A 12781-nucleotide genomic window follows, 5' to 3' on the forward strand; every position below is an offset into this window, starting at 1 on the left:
GGGGGGGGGGGTGTAATCATAAAGGCCAGGAGCCGAGTGTTTTCTAGTGTTAGGGTCAAGAATAAACTCATTTGCATTTAAGGAAAACCATGAAGTCTCCAGAATTTGTTCAATGTGACATGATCCAGAGGGAATGGATGTGTTGGGTCCCTATTGTCTAAGATGAACCTTGGGGTCAGTTCCGGTTCCCCAACTCCATGTTTTAGTGAAATTTAAAAAGGTCATTTGGACCGAACTGGTCATAACCGTCTATTCCCGTCACTGACGGATGTATCGGCTGAGGTAGACCGCCATGAACTGTACAGGCCTCAACTACATCCAGTGTACAGCACTGTGTTCCAGCAGCGGGACTGAGACTTCCCATCCTTCTACCGAAACAAAATTGAGTCAGGCTGTGCGCTGCTCAATCATTCAGAGGAAGCTTTGTATTTTATGAATGAATACAAGGTTTGGTGTAAATTGAAGGATGGACACAAATAATATAATGTCATCTGCAGTTTATTTATAGAGCTGATCTGCTGAAAATACACTATATTACCAAAAGTATTGGGATGCCTGTCTTTACATGCACATTTAATGGTTTAATGGCATCCCAGTCTTAGTCCGGAGGGTTCAATATTAAGTTGGCCCACCCTTTGCAGCTATAACAGCTTCACCTCTTCTGGGAAGCCCGTCCACAAGGTTTAGGAGTGTGTCTATGGGAATGTTTGACCATTCTTCCAGAAGAGCATTTGTGAAGTCAGGCACTGATGTTGGACTAGAAGGCCTGGCTTTTAGTCTGTGCTCTACTACTGGGATGCCAATAAAGTTGATGTGCTTGTAAAGGCAGGCGTCCCAATACTTTTGGTAATATAGTGTAGTTTATAAACATAAGAGAGTGCGAATCACCCAGAGCAACCAATCAGATTTAATTGGACTGGAGAATGATCAGGGAATGACTTCTGATTGGCTGCGGTAGGAGGTTTGTGTACAGGCATGTACTGGCCATCGGGACTACAGGGAGTTTCCCGATGGGCCGATGGCTCAGTGGGCCTCTCTGATGTAAGGGGGCTGGTGATGGGACACTCTGATGTAAGGGGGCTGCTGATGGGACACTGTGATGTAAGGGGGGTGCTGATGGGACACTCTGATGTAAGGGGGCTGCTCATGGGACACTCTGATGTAAGGGGGCTGTTGATGGGACACTCTGATGTAAGGGGGGTGCTGATGGGACACTCTGATGTAAGGGGCTGGTGATGGGATACTCTGATGTAAGGGGCTGCTCATGGGACACTCTGATGTAAGGGGGCTGCTCATGGGACACTCTGATGTAAGGGGGCTGGTGATGGGACACTCTGATGTAAGGGGGCTGGTGATGGGACACTCTGATGTAAGGGGGGTGCTGATGGGACACTCTGATGTAAGGGGGCTTCTCATGGGACACTCTGATGTAAGGGGGTTGGTGATGGGACACTCTGATGTAAGGGGGCCGCTAATGAGACACTCAGATGTAAGGGGGTGCTGATGGAACACTCTGATGTAAGGGGGTGCTGATGGGACACACTGATGTAAGGGGGCTGGTGATGGGACACTCAAAATGTTAGTGGGCCGGTCTGGATGAAGTCCAGGGCCAAAGTTCTGTCCCAGTCCATCCCTGTTTGTGTATATAATCATACAAAAGTGCTGAATATATAGAGCAGGGATATGCAATTAGCGGACCTCCAGCTGTTGCAGAACTTCAAATCCCATGAGGCCTAGCAAGACTCTGAAAACCACAAGCATGATACCCAAAGGCAGAGACATGATGGGACTTGTAGTTTTGTAACATCTGGAGGTCCGCTAATTGCAGACCCCTTATATAGAGCAACGTCCATCCTTTCCTGATCAAGCCCAGATACAAACGCAGAGTCTGATTCCTCGCCATTCTGATCGCAGCCTCAGTCGTGAAGTTGGTTTAAATGGAGATGGATTCCATTCTTAGACTTCAGCACCAGAACGGCCTCTTTGATGGGGACTTTGTCAGGATCTGGTGTCACCTCAAAAGTCTTCAGCGTCAACGCCACGGCGACTTTCATCTCATTCATAGCGAAGGTCTGACCGATACAATTCCTAGAAAGAAACGCAACTTTGGATCATTCCAGATCAGCAACATCGAGAGCCAATGGTGACAACACCGGAGAGAATGTGATCCTCCTGATCTTCTAACCTCCTAATTCTTCAGGTGTTCCAGAAAATTACCTCTTATTTTCCTGAATGCCCAGAAAATTGGGTGTTATGCCCACCACCTTCCCGGAATTATTACGTCACATACAGATGTTTTATGGGAAGAGTTTCCTGTGCCAATTCAATTACAGCAGAGAAGTGGGAGGAAATGTATTCTAAGGTCTATCTATATATATAGTTATACAGTTAATCAAGTCCATTCAATTCAATCAACAGATTAAAAAGCAAAAACAAAAAAACAAACACACACATAGAAAACTTCTATATACACATTCCTATACCCACAGTTGATCCAGAGGAAGCCAAAAAAAAAGCCCCAACAAGAGGCAACCAATTATTTCCTGGATCAGCTTTACCTATAAATATTAGTACCCAGTTATATTATGTACATTTAGGAAAGAATCCAGGCCTTTTTTTAAGCAATCTACTGAGCTTCCTAGAACCACCTCTGGAGGGAGTCTTTTCCACATTTTCACAGTTCCGTATTTGGAGATGAAATCTCTTTTCCTCCAGACATAAAAAGTGCCCCCTTGTCCTCTGCGATGACCTTAAAGTGAATAACTGAACACCAAGTTCACTATATAGACCCCTTATATATTTGTACATGGTGATCATATCCCCCCTTAATCTCCTCTTCTCCGGAGAGAATAAATTCAGTTCCTCTGATCTTTCCTCATAGCTGAGCTCCTCCTCTTATCAGTTTGGTTGCCCTTCTCTGCACTTTCTCCAGTTCCCCGATTATCCTTTTTGTGAACTGGAGCCCAAAACTGAACTGTATATTCCAGATGAGGTTTTACTAATGATTTGTACAGATGATATTTCTCTCTCTCTGGAGTCCATACCTCTCTTATACAAGAAAGAAACCACACCTTGGCATTGCATGCTATTATTAAACCTATGATCTACCAAAAACCCCAGATACTTCTCCACCATTGATTCCCCCAGTTGTACTCCCCCTAGTATGTATGATGCATATTCTTGGCCCCCAAGTGCATAACTTTACATTTATCAACATTAAACCTCATCTGCCACATATTCGCCCAATTAGAGCATTGAGGTCGGCTTGCAAGTTGGAGACATCCTGTAAGGACGTTATTCCACTGTATAGCTCGGTGTCATCTGCAAAGACTGAAATCCCAGACCCCATATCATTTATAAATAGATTAAAAAGTAAGGGTCCCAAAACTGAACCTTGGGGTACACCATTGATAACCTTAGACCATTCAGAGTAATAATCATTTACCACTGCTCTCTGAATTGGGTCTTTTAGCCAGTTTTCTATCCATTTACAAACTGATTCTTCCAGCCTGTAAACTTTACCTTACACATGAGTCGTGTAAGGGGAACTGTGTCCAAGTATACCTCGTCCACAGCCACCCCTCTGTCTAAGTCTACCACGTCCACAGCCACCCCTCTGTCCAAGTATACCACAGCCACCCCACTGTCCAAGTATACCACGTCCACAGCCGCCCCTCTGTCCAAATATACCACAGCCACAACCACCCCTCTGTCCAAGTATACCACAACCACAGCCACCCCTCTGTCTAAGTCTACCACGTCCACAGCCACCCCTCTGTCCAAGTATACCACGTCCACAGCCACCCCTCTGTCCAAGTATACCACAACCACAGCCACTCCACTGCCCAAGTATACCACATCCACAGCCACCCCTTTATCCAAGTCTACCATGTCCACAGCCACCCCTCTGTCCAAGTATACGACGTCCACAGCCACCCCTCTGTCCAAGTATACCACAACCACAGCCACCCCACTGCCCAAGTATACCACATCCACAGCCACCCCTTTATCCAAGTCTACCATGTCCACAGCCACCCCCTATGTCCAAATCTACCATGTCCACAGCCACCCCTCTGTCCAAGTCTACCATGTCCACAGCCACCCCTCTGTCAAAGGTTTTTACTTACTTCCTCATGAAAATAAATCAGGTTTGTCTGACAACTTCTGTCTTTCATGAATCCATGCTGTCTGTTGCTTAAAATATTTCTTTCCAGCAATAACTCTGAACTTTGATCCCTTTTTAAATATAGGCACCATATTGTCCCTACGCCAATCCAATGGTACCATTCCAGTCATTAAAGAGTCCCTAAACATTTGAGACAATGGTTTTGAAATTACAGAGCTCACTTCTTTTAGGATCCGTGGGTGGATGTCATCAGGTCCAGATGTTTTTATCACCTTTATTCAGTCTAAATACATCTGGACCAGATACATTTTGAGCCATTGTGGATAATTTGGGGCTGTGTCATTACCACCTCCATTATGGACATAAGCTCCCCAATTCTCCTTTATATACACAGAGCTGAAAAATATATTTAATAGATTTGCTTTCTCTTTGTCCCCAGTCACCCACTCTAGATTATTTTGTACATGCTCAGACCAGGCCTTTTCACTATTAACATATTTGAAGAATCTTTGGGGGTTTGTCCTACTATCTTTTGCAATCTGTCTTTTGTTTTGAATTTTTGCAGCCTTGATTTCCAATTTACATATTGTTATATTCTTGTAACATTTAAACTATGATAGTGTTCCTTCATTTTTATATTTTTTTAAAAGCTCTTTTCTTATTATTTATAGTTTTTCTAACTTTGGCCGTGAGCCACATAGGTTTTCTTTTTAGCCTTTTATTGTATTGCCCATAGAAATATACTTTGCCGTGTGATCACACACAGTCTTTATGAAGAATTCCTATTTCTGTTCTGTATACACCGATGCCAATATTGCCTCCCAGTCTAAGTCTTGGAGAGCAGCCCTCATCCTTGGAAAATTTGCTCTCTTAAAGTTAAGTGTTATTATCTTTCCTGTATGTGTTTTTTGCTTACAGCTGAAATTAAATAAAATCATGTTATGGTTACACTGCTACCCAGATGTTCTTTTATATGAATATTTGTAATAAGCTCTGCATGGTTTGAGATTACCAGGTCCAGCAGAGCATCATTCCTAGTTGGGGCCTCTATGAACTGGACCATAAAATTGTCTTGTGGTAGGTTTATATATTTTTCTCACTGTCCCAGCCCTTGTAGCCCTTTCTATCTGTGCAAGGAGCTGAGTCTCCACTTCCTCACTGGGTGAAGCATACAACAAACTCCAATGATAACCTTTGTAGTACCGTACACACAACCATGTGCAGTTCCACCCATAATGCTTCAACCTCATCGCACTCGCCATCAACTAGGTACTCTCTTTTACACTCCCTTCAAGATCACTTCTCACATAGAGACAGACACCACCATCTTTACGTTTTACCCTGTCTCTCCCAAGGAAAGCATAGCCAGAAATATTAATAGAGAGAGCATAGCCAGGAATAATAATACCCTATAACCCCAGTCATGTGAAGAATGAAGCCAAGATTCAGCATTAAGTCATAGTTACCTTCAACTTCCAACTCACCTATTTTGCATGGCAGACTTCTGGCAAACACTTAAATAAGTTTTCACATTTTTTTTTTTGTTATTTCCAATGGTTGTTTGTAATATAGGAACCTTCTTATCACCTGCCATAGCGCTCACCCACCTTCCCCTATTCCACCCTCCAATAGGGATTGACCCCTGCCTGACCTGTCTGCCCTTAATATAATATAATTCTCCCTCCCCCTTAATCCTAGATGAAATACTCCTCCAGCCTTCCCATAAACCTCTCCCCCAGCACAGAAGACCCCCTTCCATGTATTCTGTCATTGGTTCCAACATGGACCAAGACAGCTGGGTCATAGCAAGCCCCTCCGAGTAATTTATCAACCTGGTCCACCACATGCCAAACCCTGGCACCAAGGAGACAGCAAACCTTTTGATTGAGGCAATCTTGGTGAAATTATTCTCTCAGTCCTCTTGTTTATAGAATCCCTGATTACCACCAACTGTCTAGGTCTTCCTGCACTACCTTCACCACCCCAACTAGATGGGCTGTTCTCCCGGCTGTTAGGGGTAGCAGTGACATCCAGGGATGCCACCTCCTATCTATCTATCTATCTATCTATCTATCTATCTATCTATCTATCCAGTTACCCACCTGGGTCCGGCAGAGAAGGGGAGGTAAGCGTGGGAGTGTCTGTGTTGTGAATTCTCTGAGGAGAACCTCGATGGATCAAACACCTGGAAGACAAGAGACATAAGGAGGCTGTAGATGCTTATACTCCCCCGCCCACTTTGGGGGGGTCTAATAGCTGTCAGGAGACTGGGAACCAGTGCAGGCACCAGCAAGCTCTCTCTGATAGCAATGGGGGGTTATTGGGGCCCCTCAGGTGAGAGATAACAGGAAGAAAAAGGTCACCTCTGGATCCGGCCAGAATTCGGGGTTGATGTGGATCCCGGCCACACACACCGACACCAGGCAGCCTATTGAGGAGAGACAAAAGGACACGTTTATCATACAGCATTGTCATTGGAGGAAGAGGCTGGTCACTCCCATCCTCATTAACGCAGGGGCGGATCCAGAGTCTAATCTCGGGAGGGGCACTGCTATAAAATATGTTTTTTGGGGGGCAATTTATATGGGAAATGGCTGGTATTGGCGCTTCAATCATTACGGCACCATGGTTGTTATGGTGTCAGGATGATTGAAGCGCATTATTTCTATTAATACATTGTAATATAAAATTAAATGGTTCAACTCACCATAATGCAGAATCAGTGGGAGCCCTGAGGATGTCACTTGCCATGTCGCCTGCCACCAAATGTGGATTGTCACTTGTCACCAAATGCGGATTGTTACTTGCCACGTCACCTGCCACACATTGCGGATTGTCACTTGCCACGTAGCCTGCCACCAGATGCGGATTGCCACGTAGCCTGCCACACATTGCGGATTGCCACTTGCCACGTCACCTGCCACACATCGCGGATTGTCACTTGCCAAGTTGCCTGACCCACATTGCGGATTGCCACTTGCCACGTCACCTGCCACACATTGGGGATTGTCACTTGCCACGTCACCTGCCACACATTGCGGATTGTGACTTGCCACGTCACCTGCCACACATTGCGGATTGTCACTTGCCACGTCGCCTGCCACCAGATGCGGATTGCCACGTAGCCTGCCACACATTGCGGATTGCCACTTGCCACGTCACCTGCCACACATTGCGGATTGTCACTTGCCAAGTTGCCTGACCCACATTGCGGATTGCCACTTGCCACGTCACCTGCCACACATTGGGGATTGTCACTTGCCACGTCACCTGCCACACATTGCGGATTGTCACTTGCCACGTCACCTGCCACACATTGCGGATTGTCACTTGCCACGTTGCCTGCCACACATTGCGGATTGCCACTTGCCACGTCACCTGCCACACATTGCGGATTGTCACTTGCCACGTTGCCTGCCACACATTGCGGATTGCCACTTGCCACGTCACCTGCCACACATTGCGGATTGTCACTTGCCACGTTGCCTGCCACACATTGCGGATTGCCACTTGCCACGTCACCTGCCACACATTGCGGATTGTCACTTGCCACGTTGCCTGCAACATATTGCGGATTGCCACGTAGCCTGCCACACATTGCGGATTGTCACTTGCCACGTCACCTGCCACACATTGCGGATTGTTACTTGCCACGTCACCTGCCACACATTGCGGATTGTTACTTGCCACGTCAACTGCCACACATTACGGATTGTCACTTGCCACGTCACCTGCCACACATTGCGGATTGCCACTTGCCACGTAGTCTGCCACACATTGCGGATTGCCACTTGCCACGTAGCCTGCCACACATTGCGGATTGTCACCTACTGGTGGTCTTTTGTTGGGTCCCAGAGTGAAGATAGGCAGCAGAGAGATGATGCAATCTCTCTGCTGCACACAGCTTCCTACACAGTGAGGGCGGAACTGGAGGGACGCAGGGCAGTGAGAGATGATGTCATCTCCCTGCTCCCCTGCCTGCTGGCTTCCTGATTGGCCAGCAGCCCTCCTAAGCTGCCCAGCTGCCCCCCCCTCACCCGTCCACTCAGCGCGGGTACCCGCGGAACCGGCCGCGATTGGACCCGCGGAACCGGCCGCGATTGGACCCGCGGAACCGGCCCGCGGGTACCCGCGGAACCGGCCCGTGGGTACCCGCGGAACCGGCCGCGATTGGACCCGCGGAACCGGCCCGCGGGTACCCGCGGAACCGGCCGCGATTGGAGCCGCGGAACCGGCCGCGGGTACCCGCGGAACCGGCCGCGATTGGACCCGCGGAACCGGCCCGCGGGTACCCGCGGAACCGGCCATTCTGTCATCAGCTGGCGGTATTCTCGGGGGGGGGCAATTGACCCGTTGCCCCCCCCCTGGATCCGCCCCTGCATTAACGTCAAGGTTAGCCCCCTCCACTCCAGCAGGAAAAGACGTTGTATGGGGCAGAAATTTCCAGCGTTAAAGGTACCTATAGGCCAGTTTTTGAAGCTGAACTCCGGGCAAATCAATGCAGTTCTGTATTCATGAATACATCATTAATCTGTTTCGGAACCCGAGGCGTGTGACAGAGAAAGAAGCACCACAAGGAGCCAATCACACATTCCCTTGGCACTCACCTTCTGGCACTGAGCGTCCATCGCTGAATGTGATTGGCTTGTTGAGTTGCCTGGCCAGGAGCGGTACCGGAGGACAGAGACGTAAACTCTCCTTAATGCACATGGTGGTGTAATGAAGCCGATTCAGGTCCTCCCTGAACATACAGGCAGAACAATGTCACCGACTCATCGAGTTATACCAGCAAAACTATACAGAGACTGACATGTACTGCGCATCTGCTGCGTGGCGCCGCCTTCTGGGGCAAAAATATTTCACGCATCCTATAGCGGTATCATGAAAGGAACTTGTACGGCACCAAAACCTTTCTAACCACCTCAGCTCTGGATGATTTTACCCCGCCCCTTTCATGACCAGGCCATTTTTTGCTATTCAACACTGCGCTATTTTAACTGGTAATTGCGCGGTCATGCAACACTGTGCCTAAATGACATTTATATTTTTTCACACAAAAAGAGCTTTCTTTTGGTAGTATTTTATCACCTTTGCATTTTTTTTTTTGAGCTATAAACAAAAAAAAAAAAAAAAAAGAGCATAAATTTCGAAAAAAAAAACTATATTTTTTACTTTGTGCTGTAAAACATATCCAAAAAAAAAAAAAATTCTTCACAAATTTAGGCCAAATGCTACATGTCTGTAAAAAAAAACCAAAAACAAAAACCAATAAGTGTATATTGATTGGTTTACCCAAAAGTTATAGCGCCTACAGACTATGGGATACATACTGGAATTTTTTTTTTATTTATTTATTATATTAGTGATGGTGGAGATCAGCGACCTATAGCGGGACTGTGATAGTACGAGAGGACAGTCTAAAGGCCCATACACACGATCGGACTTTTTGACAACAAACATGCAAATTAGCTGTTTTAAGGCAACATCCGACCCATGTGTGCGCTCCATCGGACAAACCTTTTCGGTTTTCATTGGACAAAAGTTTGCTTTGCCAACAGACAAACTTTTCGGCAACAAAAGTCAGATGGAGCGAAGTCCGATCGTGTGTACAGAAAACCATAGGACTTTAGTCCAAAGTACAAACCCGCATGCTCAGAACCAATGCCAATGATCAGACAACAATACAGAAGTTGACCAAAGGGTGGCAGCAAAGAGCAGAAAAAACACGTGATTTGGTGAAAGTTGGCTGAAAAAGTCCTGCCGTGTGTATGCTTAACAAGTTCACGGCCAACGCCCCTTTGTACAGAAATCCACGAGAAAGTTTGTTTAAAGTCTGATCGTGTGTATGAGGTTTAACACTAACTGACACTTTGTGGGAACTGCCTAACTGCCACTGACATCACTGTACTAATGGCCCTGGCTAAAAAAGGGTTAACATCTGGGGCAATCAAAGAGTTAAACTAACTAACTAACTAACTATGTGAACTGTTTACTGTGTGGTGTCTTGCAGACAAACAAAAACCTGCACATGGCCGCTGTCAGAAGAGAGCTCTGTGTTGTTTACATACACAGAGCTCTCTCCTGTCACTCGCTCCATCGATTGGCGGGTCCCGGCCATAAATCATGATCTGCAGTTGCTGAAGCCAGCAACAGCACGCAAGTGTGCCCCCTACCCTGAAATACAAAATCATGTATATACACGTGATTCTGCATGGACGACCTGCACTGGAGCAGTAAAACCACAGCGCGCGGTCGGCAAGTGGCTAGACAAAGGTCAACTAACATGCTCAGTGGGCCAATTTGGGGGTTTAGTTCCATAAAACCTGCACGAAGGAGGAGAAATCTTTCCAGATTTATTAACACAGCTTATAAAAGTGAAAATCCCGACACACATGCAACGGACATCCTCATCAGTACTCTAATGGGCCGGGCTCATGGTCAGAGTGTCAGGTCACCTTGAGGCCAGGTGACAGATGCACACCGTAGGGATCAGGAGTGCACCGCAAGGTTGTGGACCCTACGGCTGACTGCTGTGGACGGGAGACAAGGTGATAAGGAGGGCAGGGCCACCGAAACACCAAGACGGATCCGACCGGGGTTAGAGCGTAAGATTCCCTGGGGCGCGGAGTCTAAGAACCAGCAGGTGTTCACCAGAGCCTCTAGTGGTGAGGATGGACTGGGCTGCAACTGGCTCCAGGTCGCGACCCCCAGGGTCCCCCAGCTCACACCTACAGTAGGCAACAGGAGGATAGGGATAGTGAGGGATAAAGCCAAGGTCGGGGCCACAAGCAGACAGGGATAGTCAGGGACACGCCAAAAGGTCAGGATCACAGGCAAACAGGAATAGTCAGGGACACGCCAAAGTCGGTAACAACAACAGAAGAGCACACGGCAGGTAACAGGAAGCCAAACACACAAAGGTTGATCAGCAGGGTTGGCCTGTAGTGCACAGGTTAATATAGAGTTCTCTGATAGGAGCTAGGGTGGAGCCGTGCCAGAGGATGGATTACAAAAGCAGTCAGGTGAGGGTCGGCTGGTCTCTAGAGACGAACACATGGAGACAGGTAAGCAGACGAACTGTACTGCATAACCATGACACAGAGGACACAGGAGAGGTCTCATCCTGAGGGATATTACCAGCACAGAGATTGGGATGTAGGTTGTATGTGTGCCAGAGGAGAACAGTCTGCCGTCCTCCCAGAAACAACAGGTGAGGAGATCACCTGCCCCGAAACACGCTGAGACAGGAGGTATCTGTGTTAACCGAATATATGCCATTTTTTGGACCACATACTATACAAAGTGCCCTTCTGATAATCTCCATAATGGGGAGGACTGGATTCAGAATATTTGTATACGTATTAAGCATATTCATATGTAAGCACTATGGACTTGCAAGCTGTATTAATAAATCTGGAAAGTCTTTTATGTATACTCTTCTTTCTTGGATTTTTTTATGTAACTAAAGTGAGCACTTACTAACCCCACATTGGCCCATTGGGTATAGTGAGTTGAATTGTGAGATAAGAAAAGGAAACTCTTCCTAAAACATCTGAATAACGCCAACCCACCCCTCCATACTTCGTCCTGAGCCTCTGCAGTTCAATCATCAGAAATTGCAGCTTACTCACCATCCCATGGTGTCTCGATCCCCCAGGACCTCCCGGATCTCCTCCCGGCACTTCTGCTGGTGTTCTGGATATTGGGCCATACAGTACAAGATCCAGGAGATGCCGCTGGCTGTTGTATCGTGTCCTTCAAACATGAAAGTGTCAACTTCAGCTCGAAGGTCCTCATCACACAGACCCTGACCCTTCTCATCCTAGCAACAAAAGACAACATATTTGATGTGATAGCTCAAATCAGCATAAACAGGAGCAATACCACCCAGAGCACCCAACAGGCAAAGAGAAGGGGTGGATTTGAAAGCAAAAAAAATAGGACTAGCGAATTGTATTAAAAATGCGCCCTAAGATTGCAATGTGTGAGGCGAAGTCAAGTGGTAAGGACAACAGCAGTAAGGATCTGATTATACAAGAGAGTGGGGAAGTAGTCAATATTCAGCTCTCAGCGGTATATCAGATGTTAAGTGCAGGTGGGCCGGTGGCCAGCTCACCATCTTCTCGGGAGATGCTGTAGTCTTATGCAGACCCTGAAATGGTGTGGGGATTCGTTTAGCAGTTCAGCTGGTCTCGAGGCTGCAGGTAGAACAGTTCATGTGGAGAATGTAGCAACTTCATGGTAACCACCCCAATTGGTGGGTTGCACAAGAACATTCTGAACCCAGTCAATTTCAGCCTCCACACAGGTCTGCTCACTCCAACAAGTCTGCACTGCTCGACTCCTATAGCGCCAAGAGAGAGGGCTTTTCCCGGGCGGCAGAGAATATAAAAGGCATCTCCTGGCTCCTACTGCTACACAGGCCATCTGGATTGTAGTTCAGAGTAGCTGTTGCCCTATAACATGGCCGTTGCCTTGGACTACATCTCCCAGTACCCCAAGAGTTTGGTACCATAGTCTGTAGTCTTAGGGTAGTTTGGATCTTCCCCAGTTGGTGGGGAGAATATTTGGCAACAGCATAACCATTTAGGGAGGGATAGCAGCCAGATGCAGTCTAAAACAAGGAATATCCAGCTACACTTGTGTGGGTAACCT

The 12781-nt window shown here is 47.1% G+C and overlaps 1 protein-coding gene across 1 annotated transcript in view; it reads right to left on the minus strand.

Moving 5' to 3' along the window:
* Window positions 1–12781, minus strand: part of LOC143926704 (cytochrome P450 4B1-like) — a 37907-nt gene continuing 25126 nt past the window's right edge. Inside the window, exons 8-12 of the mRNA XM_077450714.1 lie at window positions 11758–11948; window positions 8734–8867; window positions 6490–6554; window positions 6229–6311; window positions 1–2088 (exon numbers count right to left, since the gene is read on the minus strand). Of these exons, the coding sequence (XP_077306840.1) occupies window positions 1917–2088; window positions 6229–6311; window positions 6490–6554; window positions 8734–8867; window positions 11758–11948 (645 nt within the window). The 3' untranslated portion in view covers window positions 1–1916. The remainder of the gene's footprint in view (window positions 2089–6228; window positions 6312–6489; window positions 6555–8733; window positions 8868–11757; window positions 11949–12781) is intronic.

Source organism: Lithobates pipiens, unplaced genomic scaffold (assembly GCF_037356315.1).
Source record: "Lithobates pipiens isolate NorthernLeopardFrog02 unplaced genomic scaffold, aLitPip1_a1.2 Scaffold_23, whole genome shotgun sequence".
NCBI classification, from domain to species: Eukaryota; Metazoa; Chordata; class Amphibia; order Anura; family Ranidae; genus Lithobates; species Lithobates pipiens.